The sequence below is a fragment of the Quercus suber genome, unplaced genomic scaffold, assembly GCF_002906115.3.
Source record: "Quercus suber isolate HL8 unplaced genomic scaffold, Cork oak 2.0 scaffold_3B, whole genome shotgun sequence".
Classification (NCBI taxonomy): Eukaryota; Viridiplantae; Streptophyta; class Magnoliopsida; order Fagales; family Fagaceae; genus Quercus; species Quercus suber.
In genome coordinates, this window is record NW_027071805.1 from 1492693 (window position 1) to 1515357 (window position 22665).

General features: G+C 34.6%; 2 protein-coding genes across 2 annotated transcripts; one reads left to right on the forward strand and one right to left on the reverse strand.

Moving 5' to 3' along the window:
• Window positions 1-857: 857 nt before the first annotated feature.
• LOC112024703 (NAD(P)H dehydrogenase (quinone) FQR1) lies at window positions 858-6561 on the reverse strand. Its single transcript, XM_024057329.2, has 4 exons — window positions 6430-6561; window positions 2554-2647; window positions 1370-1632; window positions 858-1274 (listed from the first exon to the last, which is right to left on the reverse strand). Exons 1-4 carry the CDS (start codon window positions 6450-6452, stop codon window positions 1040-1042), a joined length of 615 nt encoding a protein of 204 aa, XP_023913097.1. The 5' UTR covers window positions 6453-6561; the 3' UTR covers window positions 858-1039.
• A 9762-nt stretch (window positions 6562-16323) lies between these two features.
• On the forward strand, window positions 16324-17889 carry LOC136066186 (uncharacterized). Its single transcript, XM_065770077.1, has 2 exons — window positions 16324-17472; window positions 17751-17889. Exons 1-2 carry the CDS (start codon window positions 16428-16430, stop codon window positions 17786-17788), a joined length of 1083 nt encoding a protein of 360 aa, XP_065626149.1. The 5' UTR covers window positions 16324-16427; the 3' UTR covers window positions 17789-17889.
• Window positions 17890-22665: the final 4776 nt, after the last annotated feature.

A 22665-nucleotide genomic window follows, 5' to 3' on the forward strand; every position in this document is an offset into this window, starting at 1 on the left:
AATAAATGGTAGGATCTAGGTGTTTTCTCTCCGAGCCTACCAAAAATTTCTCTCTAAAATGGAAAAGAAAACTGAAAGGAAATTGGATATCATTTTGGGTACCAAAAAGTTTTTCTTCACACTTTTTTCCTCCTGGATGTTGCCTACCTTCTTTTTATTTATTCTTTATTTATTTATTTATTTATTTATTTTACTTTTGATTTATTGGCAGGCTTGTACAGTATTCGTTTTTTTTTTTTTTTTTATGGACATGATTTTTTTATAAGAAATTTAGGTGATTGATTTTTTTTTTTTTTATTTATCACTTTTTTTTGTTTTAATTTGACATCATTTTTTAACAACAGTATTTGCGTAAATTTATACAAGCTCATTTTTTCCATTCCCCTATTTTTCACTCCGATCCAGATAAAAATGAGAGAAATTAAAATCTTTTTTATCTTCTTGCTTTTCCATATTTTCATAATTTTTTATCCTTCTACTTTTCCACCCCTCCAACTAAACGGACCGTAAATTTTATGAGAATGTCATTTTCACTTTAACTGCATTGCACACCTTGAGTTATGCCATTTATCCCTCAAATTTTTCTATAACCATCACAAAATTACTATCTTTCAGCAGATTCATCACCCTTTGAAGCAATCATTGGACAATGGATCCATAATTAAAAAGGAGAATGCCGGTCACATGGATCAGAATGTGCCAAGGGATCCAGAACTGATGAACATATAAATGTATATCGCGATGGAGGAGGGCTTTTAGTGTCTTGGCCATGCATTAGCCTTGACCAGATAAAATCGAATCCTTTTCATGTTCTTAGTTAATATATGCGCGGGAAAGAGGGCAATGATGCACAGATGGATGATCAATCAAACTTTTATCATTAAGAAAAACCACTGTGCTGTGTAACACACATACAAAGCATAATTCAAACAACACAGATATTATTACTTGCAAACACAGAAATAGGAATATGGAATATTAAGACTGAAAAAATGGAAAATGTTATCCAAATGATATATCTTTATGTTGAATTAGAAACTTAAGCAGCACCACCCTTGAGCTTCTTTGTGATGGCGGCAATGTACTTCCCTTGGTGGAATGCCTGCTCCAACTCAAGCTCAGTTGGCTGTCTTGAACCATCCCCAGCAAAAGTTCCAGCACCATAAGGACTTCCACCTTTCACTTTCTCCATTTCAAACATGCCAGCTCCAAATGTATATCCAATGGGTACAAATATCATTCCATGGTGAACCAGCTGAGTAATTGCAGTCAACCTATGACATAATATATAATATGTAGTTTAATTTCACCCCATTCAAGATTTTTAGGATATTTCAGATAGATTAATAACTGAGTCATGGAAACTTACGCAGTAGTCTCTTGTCCACCACCTTGAGATCCAGTGCTGAAAAAGAGCCCTGCAGGCTTGCCTGCAAGCTGTTGTGACCTCCATAAACCTCCAGTTGCATCCAGAAATGCTTTGAATTGAGCGGCCATCATTCCATATCTTGTTGGGAAGCCAAAAACAAGACCATCAGCATCGGTAAGTTGATCAGGTGTAATGATTGGTACATCACTCTTTGGTGGTGCACTCATCTTCCCCAGCACCTCTTCTGGTAGTGTCTCAGGGACCTGTTCCACCAGTCCAATATTGTCAGGGAATTTTTCAATAATTACGTAAAACACAGAGAAAAAGACAAACATAATGTAAATTGGCCTTCCACTAAAAACCATGGACCACCTAGATAAACAATAAGGGCCAGTTGCTTGAATTTGCATACAACAACTAAAAGAAATTTGTGATTTCTAGATGTACCAACAAAAAAAGAAGGAAACTTGAAGCTTTGGAGGACAACGAACATAAAGGATCACTGCAAAGCGTTAAGCTAATCATGACATATGTTCAAATATTGAGCATAATATGGATGAGGTTAATATAATGAAAGAACAGAGAAAATAAAAAGAAAAGGGGAACAAGATAAAAACTATAAATGATAAAACAAGTAGCACGAGGAAATCGAATGAGTTATTGGGTGCAGGAGAACCAACTAAAATGTCAAATTATGGAAAATGAACCATGTCAAGGACACAGTATCACATTATTGCAATGGGAGATCCTAAAAGCAGAAGGTGGCAACTTAGTTCACGTATAATTAATTAATATAATATTTGAAGGGTCACAAAAAGACATGGCTTTGAAAGGGGAACATGCAGAGAGAGAAGCAACTTGGGAAAACAAAAAACAATGCAAAATGATCCTAAAACACTGAGTTAAAGCACAGACAGTGACATTCAATCGCAAAAAAACCATCAAAACAGGGTTCAAGCTCAAAACTTCTCAGAAATAACTAACAAGTCAACAAGGTCAAAAGTTCATAAGCCAATTTACACTTTTTCTTTCCCGTGGGAAAAAGATGAAACTTCCTTTCTTGGAAACTGATTGTAGCTCACCATTAGTGCATTGTACTGTACACTAAGCTATTACAAAAACTATACTTGGTACTTCATAAATGATATAACATGCAATGCATGATATGTGATGCACATTCTTACCTGCCATAGTTTGGCTTCCACTCCTTCAACAGATGCAGCCCCTTTCCTTATCTCTTCTGCTAGCTTCTCTACATGTCCATACATGGAATAGTACCTGTAGCAGCAATAAAAAGTTATCAGTAAATGAGTCATTCAATAATCTGAGCTTACCCATTGCATACTTGAGAATTGACTGTAGCAAGAGAGAACAAAATAAAATGGCATCTATTGCAAAACATTAACTTGCTTAAATTTTTTATTTTCTTTTTATAAATGGTAGTTTTCATTAATATTTAACAACATAAGGAGAGAAATTCCAAATATATTATAGAAAGGATTGCAATCAAAGCACCATTATTATTTGCAAATTGCAAATCACTGGGAAAAACAACTGGGGCAGATTTGATCCCTAACGAACTTCTGAACTGGCAGTCTTCCATAGCCAATTACTCTGATTATTTGGCTGAATATAAAATTTTCAAATCTTCTCAGTTTATTATTTCTTTTTATTAAATTTTTTTTTTTTTGTGTGTGTAGAACTTCCCACACACTCTCCAAAATTGTGGGCAGATTAAAGCCCAGAGCAAATCCAAGAAGTCAATATAGCTGATGAACAAGAAACTCACAACATGGCACATATAAATGTCACTCTAAATAAGATATATTCAAGAATCACTAATGCCATAGGAAAAAAATGCCACTAAACCACTCCCATGCATGTCCTCTTTCTACTTTGTGGTTCTGCCACAATTAATTGACAAGCTCTGACCTTTGAGCTCCTTACTCTGTTTCTTAGTTCAAGCATTATAGGTGGTCAAGGACATCCTAGTGACCAAACAATCATGAGCCTCTGTTTGGCCAATGGAAGAGAATGAGAATGTGAGGTGACGTGAGCCTTCAAGAACACCATACAGCGTTCAAGTGATAATGGCCTCTAAACAATCATGGCAGACATTTCTGACTACAGCAAGGTACTCAAGAGCCAATTGACCAACTAAAGACACTTGCTCTAACTGCAACGCTATGAAAGAGACTTCTAAAACTTTATATTTCCTTATCAATCACCTATCCTCTACTAGATCTAAATGAATTGACTAAACAAGTGCTTGAACTTTCCCTGCTGTCAATATTTTCCCCCACAGTGGAAAAACCCACTGACCATAGCCAATGACCCCATTTCCTCAGAGTCAACCTGAGAAGGGATACGGGAACCTAAATAGAACTAACATTAGGAAATCCAGACAAAGAGAATAGAATATTTAAGAAAAATCAAGACATACAATACTCCTTGAAATGTTAGTCTTCCTTCCCTTAGTTTCCCTAGAGAACTCTCTCTCTCTTACATATGCATAATACACCCAAAGACCAAGAAGACTACTGCCACATTAACAAGACTTGGGATGCATTTTCGTTGTGGATGTTTTTGTAGAGGAGCCAAACTCATCCAATTCTAATTTATAACATGTGAGCATGGCTGGATTAAACAAATCTCAAGCTTATAAGAAAAGAAAGGGCTACAATATAATGTAACTTGTTAGACATGGCACTTCTAACCCACCAGCACTTCGTCCTCCAACAAGAATCAGTGAAGGATAAGGTTGTTGATTTAAACCCACTGGATGTGTGTAATTTAGTAGCTTACCAATAAGAAAAACTGTTTAGCATGGCAATTCGGACAACTGTATTCATGAAAAAAGTTGATGTAATAGATGACTCAAGAAAGAAGCCACCGAAGGTAACTTCATTATATAAAAAAATGTACTTCCCCCTCACTTTTACTCGAATGGCTTCAGTTGTAGATATCTTGGAACTCCCACTCCCAGGTATATGGTGTCCTGTTTGAGATGGTACTTTCAGGCATTTTGAAATGCCTAAATAGAATAGGAATTCAGTGAAGTTTGACTTGATAGTGAGCCATATATATTTTTCTGTGGCACTCATTACAACATTCAATTTCACTCTAGAGTTAACAATATTTTGAAAAATAACGGCTCAGTATTTTATTTAAAAGATTTATATATGCCTAAACTATTTGCTTTTTGGTGAACTTATATATAAAGAGTGAAGTCATAGCACAAACAAGTAATATTTATACATCTCATTATTGTTTATTCACATGCCAACAAGCTTTAGCCCAAATGGCATTTCCTTCCTTGAAGTACACGATGTAGAGTAAGGCCAGGGGTTCAAAAACATAGGATGCGTGTGTAACTTTCCAACAAAAAATCAGAAAAACTAAACTCAAAACTTAGTCATTTACATTCAACAATTTTAGGTTCAGATCTATAGCCATATCTGCAAATAATATCAATTAATAGCTTTCTGGCTGAAGAGTTTAATATTCAGCATAATAAGTCTTTCACTTTTCCTTCAGCCATTTTCTGAACATATGTCTAATTCTTCTTTTTAAGAAAAATTTCCTGAAAAAGGGATTCTGGCCATTTGTTTCAGCATTTTAGTGCAACTGCACCATAATGAGAAGCACATTGAACACTTAAGTTTTTTTGAAAATAATCAAACACTAGAGTTTAATATTCATCACCTTTCTATGGTCATTAAAGAGAATACATTTAACTTTATTTCCTAATAGAATCTAAAGGTGATAAAAATTTCTCCTACATTTGTGTAGCATCACGAATACATTTCCTCATACTGCTAAAATGTTAAACCAATTTGAAATGCTATGATCCTGGAGATCATGATGTCAGCAGCACAAATAGTTCTGCAGTCAATCTAATCAAGTGTCAAAACTAGCAGTTTATCAAAATTTGAGAAAATCAACATTCTCATAATAGCTTTATGCAAAAAATTAAAATCTTTAAGGAGATCATGATGTCAGCAGTGCTCACATTCTACAGTCAATCTAATCAAGTGCAAGAATTAGCAATTTATAAAAAAATAAAAAAAATAAAAATTGAGAAAATCAACATTCTCATAATGGCTTGATGCAAAAACAAATTTCTTCATGGATTCACTACCACCCAAATCCAAAGCACTAAAGAGAAAAAAAAAAAAAAAAAATTATTTCAAAGAATTCAAAGTCCTAAATTTATACCAATGAATGATATATCAACTCGGCCATTCCGAATATCATTGGTATTCTCAGATCTTGATTTGCAAGAGGTTAATGGTTTTTTCAAGTAAAACAAAAAATCCCAGATAGTTAAAAGTTTAGGTATGATGTACCAAGAAAAGTACATGTGAAACCAGCCTACAGTCTCAACATTTAAAGGCCATCAAGGAGATTATATTCATTTGCTTTTTCAAGAACAGATTATGCAGAAATACCAAAACAAGATGATCAAAACCCAAAGCAGCTTCTTTTCAATAAGGTTCTTGAAAACCATGAGACCCACTAATTGAAACAATTCAATATGCAAAACCCTGACCTAAACAAAGCCTATTATCTACAAAATCATTTCTTTTCACTTCAGTTTTCAGTCCAATCATCCTCACACAAAAGAGAAAAAAAAATACATATATAATATATATATATGTATAAAAGGGTAATAATTTGTTTATAGTTCTATTAGAGCAGTAGCAAACATTACAACCAAAGAAAAAAAACCCAAAAAAAAAAAAAAAAAAAAAAAAACAGATCCAAGAAAATCACATTTCCAACCCACACAACAATTTCACAAACTAATTACAGAAACATCAAACCGTAGATCAATCTTCAATTTCAGCAAAAATAAGGAATACCCAATTCATATAATCAAACACAAAACCAAAATGTACAAAAACGCCAAAAAAGAACAGAAGAAAAAACAATTAAACAGAGCCAAAAAAAAAAAAGAAGCAGAGTATTAGCGAGAACAGAGTACATATCAGAGTTTAATATTTGAAAATTGGAAAAAATAAAATAAAATGCATATATATGGTTGGATTGATACATACACAATATACACTTTAGTGGCCATTGATGGAGTCGTTCAAGTTCTCCGTGATTTCTCTGAATTTTGCTTTATCTGATGTGTTTGAGCTGTGTATATAACGTTGACAACTGCGAAAGTGGGAGAGCCAAAAAGCCTTATTTATAGTTAGTGCACATTGATTGGATTGGTTTAAAAGGCTGTAATTTCCTTTTCTTTTTTTTTTGGGGAGAAGATAAATGCTCTAATTTTCAATTATTTTCTAATTTAGTATTCTGTGCACCAATGCACTCTCCCCCTTTTTTTTTTATTAAAATTATTATTTCAGTTCACCGTGTGTATTACGTGAGATTGCTGCGGTTGGATAAGAGTTTTTTTTTTTTTTTTTTAGTATTATATATGGAGTTCACTCTTATAAAAGAGTTATGTGTAATACTAAATTATTACTATTGGTACGATGAAAAATACCTTCTACCAAAAGTGATAGATCACACGTTTGAACCTAGGAATTAATCTTTTTTTTCTAAAATAAAAAATTTTAAAAAAGAAAGAAAGAAAAGATTGGAGATAAAAGGTTTACTACCAATCCGCTGGCATAAACCTTATAAAAATGGGGGTTTTCTGAACGGTGTATCACCTATATTTAAGATTCTCCAATTAAATTTAGGTTTGCAAAGATATCCAAAAAATGAGAATTTTGTAAAGAGAAATATTATGTTCACAACATATTCATAATACTTTTACAATAAATCTCAAATAATAAGTTATTACTGGTTATTATAAGTGGACTAAAAAGTAATTTAAATTGTGAATTCATATTAGAACTAATAAAAACTTGTTCACCGTGTGTATTACGTGAGATTGCTGCGGTTGGATAAGAGTTTTTTTTTTTTTTTTTTAGTATTATATATGGAGTTCACTCTTATAAAAGAGTTATGTGTAATACTAAATTATTACTATTGGTACGATGAAAAATACCTTCTACCAAAAGTGATAGATCACACGTTTGAACCTAGGAATTAATCTTTTTTTTCTAAAATAAAAAATTTTAAAAAAGAAAGAAAGAAAAGATTGGAGATAAAAGGTTTACTACCAATCCGCTGGCATAAACCTTATAAAAATGGGGGTTTTCTGAACGGTGTATCACCTATATTTAAGATTCTCCAATTAAATTTAGGTTTGCAAAGATATCCAAAAAATGAGAATTTTGTAAAGAGAAATATTATGTTCACAACATATTCATAATACTTTTACAATAAATCTCAAATAATAAGTTATTACTGGTTATTATAAGTGGACTAAAAAGTAATTTAAATTGTGAATTCATATTAGAACTAATAAAAACTTATCTCTTATAATTTATTGTAAAAATTTTAAAAAAATATTGTGAGCGTAACACTTCTTTGAAACTAACTATGTGCGACATATATTTAAGATTATCTAGTTAAATTTCGATTCATATAAGCCTCTCAAAAATAAGAGTTTCATGAATTGTGCACCTTTTAGTTTTTTGGTTGAATTTAATTAGAAAAGTACAACTGTACCTAAATATCCACAAATAAAAATATTTATCCCTAATTTATTAGTTAATTGAAATGCGATGATTAATTACTTGAAACGGGGTACTTTGAAGGGGGTTTGTATTGTGGAAATCAAGGCCTTGGAAAATGGGTTTTTTTTCCTTCTAATTTTTAATTTTTTTAGGGGGATCAAAATGATTAATGATGGAATGGTGGTGTCACGCTCAACATCATGCTTTTGCAAACTAATTCTAGAAGATGTTATTATTAATTTTAATTGATTAGTATTTTTGGGTTTGGGGATTGATAAGGTACATATGCGAGGACAGAGAGAAGAAGGTGTTTGATTAATTGATGCGTGTGGACATGGAGAAGATGGTGGTTGATTTGTACAAGAGAAGAGACGGCCATGAATTTATAGTTGAGGTGGGCCATTGAGGGCGCTATTGGTGAATCTGAGCCGTTTGATTTGGTCGAGGTGGTTTAGTTATTCATGATGCATGATGATGTATTGGGGAATCAATTTTTGTTGGAGATTAATTGGAATTGGGGGTCCAATTATATGTGAGTTTATGAGTTTAGTACTTTTTAGACTGTTCCAATTGGTTGATGGCATTTGACTTTAGGTAATTTTTACGTGTGGACAAAATGAGATGACGTTTTGCACGCTGCATGCTGACCCAAACTCACATTTCATGGATTGTTACATATATACCCTATAAACAAATTGAGTGATTCATTCCCAAAATAAAAATAATAAAAATAATAATAATAACAATAAATAAAATAACAAATCAAATCAAATCAAATTTGAGTGACGACCACGTCTAGGACTCTTGAGCTTAGACTTGCTTTTTCTTTTGGGAAAATTTAGCACATAATTTTTTGTGTCACAATTTAATCGAAGTTATGAGGCAATATATAATAAGTAGTGAAAAAAAATTGTAAATCTATATGAAAGTGCTAGCCAGTCAATCATAATATGACACATATAATATTTATGAAAAAAGATGTAATAAATGTTGGACAAAATTTAGTTACAAAATTGGTTGTAGCCTTAGGCTACAACCTTACTCAATATCTTTTTATTGGAGATGAATTTTGACAAATCTATCATTAGATTATATCTTTTTCTTATATTTTCTATTCTTGCAAAATTTCTTGAAAATTAAAAATTAATAGCTATGTCATTAATAAATTATTTAAATTGTAAGTTTTTATAATTTAAAATTATACATAAAATATAAGCATCAGATCATATAGTAAATAATATTTGATTGACATAAAATTTGACATGTATATTGAGAGCGTAAAGAACATGCAATTCAACAGTTAGATTTTCAAAATATGTAATAGTATTTATTTTATTAAGTAAAGTTGTAACCTTAAACTACAACCAATTTTGTAACTAAACTTTGTCCATAAATGTTATAATCCTTCCTTTTTTTTCTCTTAAAAAAAAAAATTCCAATTTTCAAATCATATTATAGAGTTGTGGCTTTTAGCCCATCCTTATCTATAAATAAAAGTTGAAAATTCGATAATGATGGTTAATGAATGTTATTAATTATCCGTATTGTTTACCCTTCAAATTGGATGAAAGTCTAATGCAGGATTATATTTAGATCCCTAGTTAATCTCTATATAAAGTTGATAAAAATATTGCCATTATTGGTTCATTATTTTAAGTCATTGATGAGTTTTATCTATGAAAGCATGCTTTATCTTTGATTAGGAAAAGGTCTATTTCGTATGATGTAAGTGAAATGATAAGTTGAAATATATAATGTAGTGTCATATGATTAAAACTTGGGAAAAGTTAAGAGAAGCCTTAAAAGTATTGGTTTAGGAAATATTTTTAGAAACTTTTTGTTATGGAGAAAAAAAAGTACGTAATTGATTTTTTTGATAATATTTTATATTTTTCATAAAAGTTGTATCTTTACCCTTCAAATTTGGATGAAAGTCTAATGCAGGATTATATTTAGATCCCTAGTTAATCTCTATATAAAGTTGATAAAAATATTGCCATTATTGGTTCATTATTTTAAATCATTGATGAGTTTTATCTGTGAGAGCATGCTTTATCTTTAATTAGGAAAAGGTCTATTTCTTAGGATGTAAGTGAAATGATATGTTGAAATATATAATATAGTGTCATATGATTAAAAATTGAGAAAAGTTAAGAGATGCCTTAAAAGCATTGGTTTAGAAAATATTTTTAGAAACCTTTTATTATGGAGAAAAAAAGTATGTAATTGATTTTTTTGATGATTTTTTATATTTTTTCATAAAAATTGTACCAAATCTTTCAAAAAATAGTCAATTAACAAATATTCTAAGAGTACCAATTAATCAGAATCAAACTTAAAAGTTTATTCAACTATTTTTTAATTCTTAATAAAAGGTACGATGTTTAATATAGTGACAATTTGAGGGAAAAAAGATAAAGAAAAAAAGATAAAGACAGATACAAACTCTAGATATTTCAGTTTGAAAATTGGAAGTCGGTAGAATGGTCGGCTAAGCTATATGCATGCATTCTCAATCCCCATGAAAGTCATAATTGGAAATTAGTATGCATGTGCTGGAAATAAAAAACTATATGCAGGCTTGAGTTTACCTTTTTTTAACAAAAATAAATTTGCAGTAAGCCAATTCATGTATTGGTCAACAAAATGCAACTCCTTGTGTTGTGAGCTCGTTTTAATGGCAGAAAAAAGTTTGCAGAAATTGGTTCAAGAGCCACCATATATGAATGAATGAATACCATCATTGGATTTGTTAATATTTAAGGTTCCAGAGTGTTTGACACGCTGTCCAGTCCTCATGTATAATGGATCTCACCTAACATAATTTTTGTTTCTTTGTTTTTTTGGTCAGAGCTCATTGAATTAGAATTGTTTATACAGCTTGGAAATTTTAATCAGTCACTAGGGCCAATTGATTACGGTTGGTTGCTCTGCTCTTGTCCTTTTTTATTGCCACAAAGTTTATGTCCAGTTGGGTTGTATTGGTATTCTTTTATGGGAAAAGTTAACACTGCACTTCTTTTATAGTTTTATTAGCCTCTGAAGTCTGAATAAACCACATTAAAAAAGAAAAAAAGAAAAAAAGAAAAACAACAACAACAAATGAAGGAGAGCTGCCCAGTTTGTTTTGTTATTTGTTATTTGTTTTTTATTTAAAAAAATTAAAAATTAAAACTTCATTTGTAAACATCATCCAATTAAGGGGACATGCTAAGAATCGAAGACCTCTCACACTGAAAGCGAGAATCATATTACTAGATCAAATGCTCAGTTGGTAGTAGCATTGGTAATTAATATGATTTCTGTTTTGGAGATAGATGTTGTACTTGAATGGGATTACTTGACTTGAATTCGGTCAAAGTGATATATAGCAATGCGATAATCCTACAACTATTTTATGAATACTTGCTTGAAGATATTCAAAGGGTCTATTCTTGGTTTTGATCTTTTCTTTTTCCCTATATTTTTGCTCTACTGCTAATTCTGTTGCTTGTAAGTTGGTATTTTTGAGACTCATGTTAGTGTCTCTGTTTTGTTGGGGGACCTTCTTCCAGCTTTTGGGCCTATATTAGCGGCTGATGTAAATTCTTGATATAATGATGTGATGCTATTCAATTAAGTTTCTAGAGTTTTGATGCAGGTCTTGACTTGGTAGGTTAGTTAAATGAAAGACTCTTTCTACAAAAAAAAAAAAAAAAAAAAAAAAAAAAAAAAAAAAAAAAAAAAAAAAAAAAAAAAAAAAAAAAAAAAAAAAAAAAAAGAGGAAAGAAAAAGAAAGAAAGAAAGATTCAACCAATGGATAAAATCATAAAAGGGATATATAGTTGACAACTTCCAAAATTGATTTCACACCATCCTATGATCAGATTATTAGGCTCGAGTAAACTACTGATAACTTGACTCTATAATTAACTTTGATTGAATAATAAAAATAAGTTAATGGACTTATAAAATAATGACCCATATTACCTACATAGTTGCTACGTATGTATGTTGTCAATGTACTCTAGCATTAATTATTGAAAAAATATAGATAGCTTTAATATAACAACGCCTATGTATGGGTACTTAATAAAATAAAGAAACTAATAAAATTTGAACCCAAATTTAGGAGAAAGTATACCATGTTTTGGTAATACTAACTCAGCATTTATTTTGGTATTCTTATCCAATAAATGAGTGACACCTGTTTTAAAAAACTACATCAAACTACTCCAATAAATTATCACAATCTTCTATACTATTAGGAAGATAAATTAATCATTTATTAGAGTACTCTGATGTATTTTTTGAAACAAGTGTCATTTATTTATTGGGTAGGAAATACCAAAACAAATGCTAAGTTGGTATTACTGTAAATGATATACTTTTTCCAATTTAGATATCTTTAATAATTAAAGGTTTGACTTATCTCTAGTAATTTTTAACTGGGCATCTCCTGTTGTTTTAAATATATAATGACAAGTGGTAATAAGTTTCAATCTCCACATTTTATTTATTTATTTATTTTGAGAAACACATTTTATTTAGTTAGTAGGTGATGTGACAATTTCTCATTAAAAAAAAAAAATTCTTGTTAAAAATACCAAGGTAAACAAACTCAATAATTAATATGCAATTTCTGCTACGATAAGTTGTAGGAGATCTTTCTTTTTAGAAGATGATAAGTTGTATTTGATATTTTTTTCTTCTCCATAAATTTCAAAAAAAAAAAAAAAAAAAACGAAGAAGAAGAGAAAATAAAGTCTTAAACAAGTACTAGTATATGAGTACAACACTATGACTGTTCAAACTCAAAGTTAAGATGAAATTGAAATTATGACGAACAAAAACAAACAAGACACGTCATTAAAAAAGAAACAAAGGAAAACAAAGTCGAGGTGTTCAAACTTCAAACCATCTCTCAATGAGAACAAAAACTCAAGAAGCACAGGTTGATTTTGTTTTGTTTTAAGTATTTTTCTAATAATAAAAAATTCATTAGTATTGAACATACAATGAATGGGGCATTCCAATTGTCAAACTTGGGGCCTTTCTCTCGCACCCAAAGCATGAATCATACCGCTAGATCAAATGTCCAATTGGCATTTATAATGTTGTGCTTGAAAGGGATAAGAGATATATATAGCCTCACCACATGCGTTTTGCGTGTGTTATGAAGCTTATTTTATTTTATTTTATTTTTTGTGTCAAAATTTTATCTTATAGAAAAGGACTACTCTTTCCTTGGAGAGAAAAAAGAAAGAGATATTTCAAAAAAGAAAAAAAGAAGATTAAACAGAAGAAGAGAGACATTTATTTACATTTGATTTTAGTAACTAACTTGACGTTTAGAAGGGATAAGGAGAGATGAAAGTACTTAATTTTAAAGGATATGGATAAGTATCTAAAATTTAGGAGTGTTTAAAATAGTACTTTTATATATTTAACCTTATTATTTAAACTTTCTAAACTTATGAATTTGAGGATGTAGGTATGATAGGCCTAGTAATATATATCTATATATATGTTGGGTCGGGGGCCCAATCTGAGGACATTTAGTAGTCCGAGAATGGGTAAACGCTATCATGGAAGTCCACATTAGTGAATAAAGAAGTGAGATCTAGTCATGAGGGCCTAGGAAGGTGGTTTGAGGAGAAATGTCTTATCGGCTAAGCAAAGTAGAGGTTAGAAAGCGTGGTCTGCCATCCAGAATAACGTTTCGGGAGATTCAATTGATAAGGATACATATCATGGAAGCACAGGATAAAGGGGAACTATGAAATATTTAAGAGAAAGTTGCTACCACCGCTTTGAATGCTCTGTCGCTAACTCTCTGATTGCATTAATGTGGAAGTGATACCTGAACAGTAATTTACAGCCTTACAATTACTCTCAGATACTTTAGAAAGGTGCTGATGGGATAGGGATCAACGCCAGAAATCTGGCCTACACTAGAGATGAAAGAAGGAAGACAGTATAAAAGAGAAAGAATGCACCAAGAATGGAGATGGAGAAATCAAAAGAAAAAACACTGTAACAACTAGAATTAGACTTGTAATCAAATTCTAAAGATATATATATATATATATATTAGAACACATCTTCTCAGATTGTGCCGATAACGATTTTTTTTGGATAAAACCTGTTTATCTTTTCTTTTAGGTCATTTAGACCTATCATAATTGTTGTCCAATTCATTAGAGCCTAGTTTTCTGACCTACTCTTTACAAATTCATTGTATTGGGCTCCTTAGGCCAAAATCCTTTTGACTCTTGGGCTTGGGAACCAAATTGGGTCCTTACAAAAGGTATTTTGGTACAAAAAAAATGATGAAACCCAAATAAGGAATTCTGTTATTAGTAGTACCAACATGTAACTCATGCAAATGCATGAGTGCATTTAAAATAAGACACAATTTTTATTATAAAAATATAAATCATTGGTCAAATTATTAAAAAAAGAAGAAGCATGTAACACATGCATACATATAGCTACATTGAAAATTAAATACAATTTTTATCATAAAAATATAAATAATTAGTCAATTTTTTTAAAAAATAAATGTAATTAATCACATATTAAAATTCTTACCTAAATTTAGTCCTACTTATGATCATTTAATTTTTTTTAATAAGATAGAACATGTGGTGATCTTTGCGAAAATGTGGTGATCTTTTTTGTGTGGTGATTTTTTGTTGAGTATATGTGATTGGTTTTTAATTTTTTAATTTTATAGTTTATTAATATTAGATAGTATTTTGCACTTATTAACTCACTTGGCACAAAGATTAAGGGGATGTTTGGTTTTTAAAAAACCATCACTCTTCACTTCTCACTTATCACTTAAAATACCCAAATTTCCTAAACCCCACAAGTTTGGCACACTGTTCTCAGCTTCTCATCACTCAAATATTTATACTTTTTGTGGGACCCATGCCTGAGCACCATGTCAGGCTCACGGTTACCATGCCCACATAACACACTGCCATTTCATTTATTTTTTCCTCTATCCTGCATAACACACTAGTCAAATTATTGGTAAAAAAAAAAAAAAAAAAAACATGTAACACAAATTAAATACAATTTTTTCACTTCGGATCTTGCAAATTTGGCTATTCACAATGAATATCATGGCCAGGACCAAGTTGCTGTGGGTAATGGTGCAGGTTTGAATATTGCCCATATTGGTTCTAGTAAAATTCCTAATGGTTCATCCTCCCTTGCTATGAATAATATTTTACATTGCCCATCTGTCGCTGCTAATCTTCTTTCAATTTATCAATTTACTCGTGATAATAACTGCTATTTTATTTTCTTCTCTGACTGTTTTTATGTGAAGGATCTAAGCATAGGGAGGACACTTTTCTGCGGGAAGAGTGAAAATGGTCTCTATCCTTTCAATATTCACAACCAGATTTCTACCAAGTCAAGTCGCCGTTTGCATTTGTTGGTGTCCGTGTTGGCGTCTTATTTCAAATAAATGTCTTCCTATGAGTGGTAAAAGTTCAAATCATTTTTGTAATTCTTTTCCTTTGGGCAAAAGTACTAAACTACATTTTCATTTGTCAGATTTAATATCCAAATTTCCTTTGGAATTGGTGCATTCAGATGTTTGGACTTCTCCAACTGTTCATGAAAGGATCCAAATATTATGTGTTATTTGTGGATAATTTCTCTCGTTATTCATGGATATTGTTAGTGTATAGATTAGCCCATTGGGCTTAGCCTAGTATATTACTTGTACTATACTTCTATTACTTGTACTGCACACATACCTAGCCTATATAAAGGCTCTCTTTTGTACATTGTTACACATATAATATTATACTGACTATTCAGTCATTCTCTCTCTTTATATTGTTAACATGGTATCAGAGCCATTGCTCTGACCTAGTGGTATTTTCCGGCGTTCTTCCGCTGCCCTCGCCTTCACCGGTAGCCACCGTCAAAAGCGAGTTACCGCCGTCACATCCAACCACTACCTCTCGGATCTAGTCTATTTATCAATCAAATCGTCAAATCACATATACGACGTGATAGATCAGACTTTCCCGAGCAAAACCCAGCCAGAAACTGTCCCAAAGGAGCCTACACGCGCTCTCACGCGCCACCATAAGTTTCTGGCAGACGAAGACGCGCTACACGCGCCTCCACGCGCCGCCGCGAAGACTCACGCGCCTTCACGCGCTCCCACGCGCCGGTCACGCGACTGCTCCGTTCCAGCCTCTGCCACGTCAGCCCTAGTGACGTCATCCTGCCACGTCAGCCCTAGGTGACGTCATCCTGCCACGTCAGCATCCTGAGCCGTTGACCGAGCCGTTGACTTTGACCGTTGACTTTGACCACATTGACTTTGACTGTTGACTTTGACCAAGTCAAATTTTTTCAACAGGACCTGTCTTGCTCAGTTTTTCGCGTAGATTCCGATTTTGGGCTCCGTTTCTGCATTTGAGGTCTCTAAATCTCATTTTTTGGTCATTTTCTTCATTATGGCTCAACAAAGTGAACGCGACATCATACGTCCTATCACCATTATGTTGGATGGTCCTACTAGCTATCATGCATGGTCTCAGAATATGACTGTTTTTCTCAAGGGTCGTAAACTGTGGAGATATGTGACTAGTTCAATTCCTAAGCCAGTACCAAACCCTAAGTCCAAAGTCATAGCTGCTGAAGAGTCTTCCACGACTACTGTTACAACAGATGATTATGAAGATCGCCTAGAGGAATGGGAGAGTATTCAGAGTAAGATCTTGTCTTGGTTTATTAATACCTCTATTCCCTCTATTCATAATCTTCTTCCTCGTCTGGAGACTGCTGAGGCTGCTTGGAAGTTTTTGGCCGATCGCTATAATTGTACTAATGATTCAAGCTTAGAGTTCCACATTGAATCAAAACTTTATCAAATGCGACAAGAGATAGGTCAGTCCATTTCTGATTTTTATTCTCAGACTTCTACTATGTGGGAACAACTCTCTGCTGCAGATCCTCCACTAGTGTGTTCTAAGGACATTGAGCTCTTTGCCAAATATCGGGATCGCCGTAAATTTATGCACTTCATGATGGGTTTGCGTGAGGATTTTGAGCCTACTAGGGCTTCTCTGCTTAGCCGGTCTCCTACTCCTTCTCTTGATGCTGCAGTGAAGGAGCTCATCTCTGAGGAAAACCGTCGGCCTGCTTATCACATGTCATCATCTGATCATGTATTGGCTACACCATCTCCACAGCCTCCCATTGCTGCATTCACTGCTCCTCCACGGATAAACTCTGGGCGCCCCACCTCTCAGTCTTCCAAAGGTACTCGCTGTGAGTTTTGCCGTGCTAAAGGCCATGACATCTCAGTTTGTCGCAAACTGCAGAAATTTGTGCAAGAGCAAAATAAAGCTTCTCTTCCTCGGGCAACTGCTGTATGTCCTTCAGATCCATCGGTTCCTACAGGTCCATCTTTGACTTCCTCACTTACTACGGCTGATATTGAGGCAGTTGTTCAACAGGTTTTATCCCGCACTTCCACTGCCCTTTCTGTCACCTCAGGTAAACAACCTTGGTTTTTTGATACTGCATGTTGTAACCATATGACTCCTGATGAATCCCAATTTTCTGATAAGGCACCCTTAGAACATCCAATCACCATTTACACTGCTGATGGAACTCCTATGCCTGTTAGTCATAAAGGAACAATCTCTTCTTCTTGTTTATCCCTTAGTGACACTTTTCATATCCCAAAGTTATCCCTCAATTTGCTTTCTGTTGGTCAACTTTGTGAATTAGGCGTAGATCTTCTCTTTACTAATCATGGTGTGGATGTGCAGGATCCCCGGACAGGTCAAGTGCTTGGGACAGGCCGTAAGGTTGGTCGCATGTTTGAGGTTCATGACTTGAAGATTCCTTCACAAGTTGTTTCTGCAGCTGCTACCACTACCACCTCCTCACCTGATCTATGGCATGCTCGTCTTGGTCATCCATCCTTATCTCGTCTTCAATTGTTAGCTTCTCAAGGTCATTTAGGTTCAGTTCAGTTTCAAAAATTTGATTGTACTTCCTGTCATTTTGGCAAACAAACAAAATTGCCCTTTAATAATAGTGACTCATTTTCTTCTGCACCCTTTGATCTTATACATTCTGATATTTGGGGTCCTGCACCTGTTCCTACTGAGGGGGATCTAATGCAATATTTTGTCATATTTGTGGATGATTTTTCTCGATATACTTGGATTTATCTGCTTCATCATAGGTCTGAACTTGTGTCTATTTATCAAACATTTCATAAAATGATTCACACACAGTTCAATCGCACCGTCAAAGTTTTTCGATCAGATAATGCTCAAGAATATAATGATAAATCTTTCCTATCCTTTTTAGACAATCATGGTACACTTACTCAGCGGTCTTGTCCTTACACCTCTCAACAAAATGGTCGTGCAGAACGAAAACATCGTCACATTCTTGATGTTGTCCGCACCCTTCTCATTTCTGCCTCCCTTCCTGAGCGCTTTTGGGGTGAGGCTGCACTCACTGCTGTATACACCATTAATCGTATCCCTTCACCAACTACACACAACAAATCACCATTTGAGCTTCTCTATGGTCAAACCCCTGACTACTCCTCTCTTCGGGTTTTTGGTTGTGCTTGCTTTGTCTCTCTTCCTCCTCATGAACGAACAAAGCTCCAACCTCGTGCTCGTCTCTGTTGTTTCCTTGGTTATGGTGTATCTCAAAAGGGGTTTCGCTGCTATGATCCCATTTCTCATCGTCTTCGTGTCTCCCGTCATGTTGAGTTTTGGGAACATCGTCATTTACGAGTCTTCAGCAGTTTCCTACATCTTCTTCCTCTGAGTCTCCCATTTTTACTGATCTTTTCCTCCCTCTCTATCCTGAACTTGTGGAGGATTCTTCAACATCGGCTGCCTCTCCAGACGACTCATCTCCGGTTCTGTCCCGGCATATGACCTGCCTGTCTTGGATCCTGTGGCACCACCCTCTCCTGAGTCTCCTGATGGTCCTGAACTTCGTCGTTCCACTCGGGTAAGCATTCCTCCCCCTTATCTCTCTGATTATCACTGCTCTTTTGCCCTTGCCACCCTCTATGAACCTCACACCTATCGTGAGGCCCATACTGACCCTCTTTGGCAGCAAGCTATGAATGATGAACTAGATGCCCTTCATAAAAATCACACTTGGGATATGGTTGATTTGCCTCCTGGTCAGTCTGTAGTAGGTTGTAGGTGGGTTTACAAGATCAAGACCAAGGCTGATGGATCTGTTGAACGATACAAGGCTCGCCTAGTTGCCAAGGGCTTTACCCAAGAGTATGGCATTGACTATGAGGAAACATTTGCTCCTGTTGCTCGCCTTACATCTGTCAGATGTCTCATTGCTGTGGCTGCTGTTCGCCGTTGGCCTCTTTATCAAATGGATGTGAAGAATGCTTTCCTCAATGGAGACCTTCAAGAAGAAGTGTACATGCAACCACCCCCTGGCTATCCACATTCAGGCAGTCAAGTTTGTCGCCTTCGCCGTGCTCTTTATGGCCTCAAGCAGGCTCCTCGAGCTTGGTTTGAAAAGTTCAGCTCAGTTGTTGCTCAGCAGGGTTTCACTTCGAGTCCTCATGACACTGCTCTCTTCGTCCGAAGATCCTCTGCTGGTATCACTCTTATTCTTCTCTATGTTGATGATATGATTATTACTGGAGATGATTCTGCAGGTATCCGCTCTCTCCAGCACTTCCTTAGTCAGCATTTTGAGATGAAAGATTTGGGCACTCTCAGCTATTTTCTTGGGCTTGAGGTTACCTCATCCTCTGATGGATACTATCTTTCCCAAGCTAAATATGCTTCTGATCTTCTCTCCAAAGCCGGTATCACTGACAACAAGACTGTTTCCACTCCTTTGGAATACAATGCCAAGCTCACACCCTTGGATGGTGAACCTATATCTGATGCTACTCGCTATCGTCAGTTGGTTGGTAGTCTGATCTATCTCACTGTTACTCGTCCAGATATTTCACATGCCGTGGGTATGGTTAGTAAATTCATGGATGCCCCTCGTTCTGTCCACTATGCTGCTGTTCTTCGGATTCTCCGATATGTCAAGGGTACACTTTATCATGGTCTACACTACTCCTCTCGGTCTTCTCTTGAGCTTCATGCTTATTCAGATGCGGACTGGGCCGGTGATCCGACTGATCGATGCTCTATCACAGGTTTCTGTTTCCTGTTGGGTACTTCTCTTGTCTCATGGCGTAGCAAAAAGCAGGATGTTGTTTCCCGTTCCAGTACTGAGGCTGAGTATCGTGCCCTTGCCGACACCACCTGCGAGCTTGTCTGGCTTCGCTGGCTCTTGGCTGACATGGATGCTCCACAGCCCACTGCTACTCCTCTTTATTGTGACAATCGTAGTGCTATCTACATTGCTCATAATGATGTCTTCCACGAACGCACCAAGCACATTGAGATCGACTGCCACATTACTCGCCAGCATCTCAAGAAAGGCAATCTCAAGTTGTTCTCCATCTCATCTGCTGACCAGCCTGCTGATATCTTCACCAAGTCTCACCCACCTGGTCGTCTTCGAGATCTTATATCCAAACTCCAGTTGGCTTCCTCCTTGCCACCTCGAGTTTGAGGGGGGATGTTAGTGTATAGATTAGCCCATTGGGCTTAGCCTAGTATATTACTTGTACTATACTTCTATTACTTGTACTGCACACATACCTAGCCTATATAAAGGCTCTCTTTTGTACATTGTTACACATATAATATTATACTGACTATTCAGTCATTCTCTCTCTTTATATTGTTAACACTCAGGATGAAATAATTATAGACAATATATTGTCATGATTTTCTTCAAGAACAACTAAATGTACCCATTCATAAAAGGATATAAAAACAATAAAAACCCAACTAAATCTTATCAATACATAAAAGGATATGGATAAAATACAGTGCAAAAGTACAACCACATGCATGATTGAAATCTTGAACAAGCACCAAAGAGTAACCTACCACCAGTTCCTGAAGCAACGTCCAAAGAATGTCTTCTAATAATTGATGTTCATCTTGGGCTAGTTTTGTTTGTTTCTGTCAAGGAAAAAAACATAAACCAAATCACCTATCAAGCCTAAAGAAAAAGAAAAGAGGAAAAAAATAAAACAACAACAAAAAGCTTAACAATATAAGCACGCAAACCATTGATAGACTAGTTGTGTTTCACGATCACGGCATAAGAAAAATTGAAGAGCATTAGTTAAATGTTAACTAGGTAAGAAACTGATCTGCTCAGAAATCGCACCAAGGATCAAGCATTGATCCCGGTTGAGACATGGATCATTCATCTGGGAGACACAAGAGAACAACCCCCATATAAAGGTTTGAGCTTTTTATTTGTCATTTCATTTTTCTTATTTATAAGTAAAGCTCATTAGAAGGTTTGCACACGCCATCTTTTTCACGCACTCCAAATGCTCAACAATACAGTGATGAAAATTATACAAATTTCTAACAACTAGGCCATACCCATGTAAGAAAATTGGGGAAATAATAAAAATCAAATGGTAAACCACAAAAAAATTGAATGCGAATTACAACCAAGGCCAAGGGTTGAAGTGACTAATAACCAAAAAAGAAAAAAAAAAAAAAGAAAAAGAAAAAAAAGGGCTTACCATGTTGATTGTTGAAAGCAACTATGAAATAAGTTTCCTACCCAAAACTAATAAACAACAATGGATCAGTTATCCATGCATATTTAACTATATAATTTATCAAATGAGTTAAACGAATCACATAACTATGAAATAAGTCATATAATTAAAATTATATGTGTTTTCTCTAAACTAGTTTGGACAAATTTTGGCATTTTTCTTAATATTCTTTACCAATACTCCCCCCTATTTAAAAAAGAAAAAAAAGAAAAAAAAGAAAAGAAGAAGGAGCCACTCTAAAAAGGGAGGCTAAAAGTAAACTTTTAAGAAAAACTTAGTAATTCCTAAGGCCTCATGATATCCATGAGATCTTGGATTTGAAACCACTTGTTGTAGACACCTCATTTTATACCCCTTATCCAAAAGACGGTCGTAGGCGCTTGCACCCACTTGGGGATACCTCCTTAAGATTCCTTCCTGTAATAACCTAGTGCGTGTGGGACGGGGGGATTACATACACCCGATGGAATAGTCAGATGCTCAAAGAGGTCTGAACACCCTTGTTTGTAAAAAAGAAGAACTTTTTTTTTTGTCAACATCTATGCCCAAATCAATCTGTCTCGGCCTATAAAGCCCTAAATCCAGTGACCCAATAATTAATATGAGCCAATTCCAACAAACCCTTTTAAGAATTTTCTATATATATATATATATATACTTCCACGAACGCACCAAGCACATTGAGATTGACTGCCACATTACTCGTCAGCATCTCAAGAAAGGCAATCTCAAGTTGTTCTCCATCTCATCTGCTGACCAGCCTGCTAATATCTTCACCAAGTCTCACCTACCTGGTCGTCTTCGAGATCTTATATCCAAACTCCAGTTGGCTTCCTCCTTGCCACCTCGAGTTTGAGGGGGGATGTTAGTGTATAGATTAGCCCATTGGGCTTAGCCTAGTATATTACTTGTACTATACTTCTATTACTTGTACTGCACACATACCTAGCCTATATAAAGGCTCTCTTTTGTACATTGACACACACAGAATATTATACTGACTATTCAGTCATTCTCTCTCTTTA

Excerpts from the sequence above, each read along its gene's own strand:
- LOC136066186 (XM_065770077.1), top strand. The coding sequence starts at position 16,428 with ATGGCTCAACAAAGTGAACGCGACATCATACGTCCTATCACCATTATG. Across the intron at positions 17,473-17,750 it reads TGCCCTTTCTGTCACCTCAG|GATCCCCGGACAGGTCAAGT; the intron begins GTAAACAACCTT and ends GTGGATGTGCAG.
- LOC112024703 (XM_024057329.2), bottom strand. The coding sequence starts at position 6,452 with ATGGCCACTAAAGTGTATATTGT. Across the intron at positions 2,648-6,429 it reads GCCACTAAAGTGTATATTGT|GTACTATTCCATGTATGGAC; the intron begins GTATGTATCAAT and ends TTGCTGCTACAG. Across the intron at positions 1,275-1,369 it reads GGTGGACAAGAGACTACTGC|GTTGACTGCAATTACTCAGC; the intron begins GTAAGTTTCCAT and ends ATTATGTCATAG.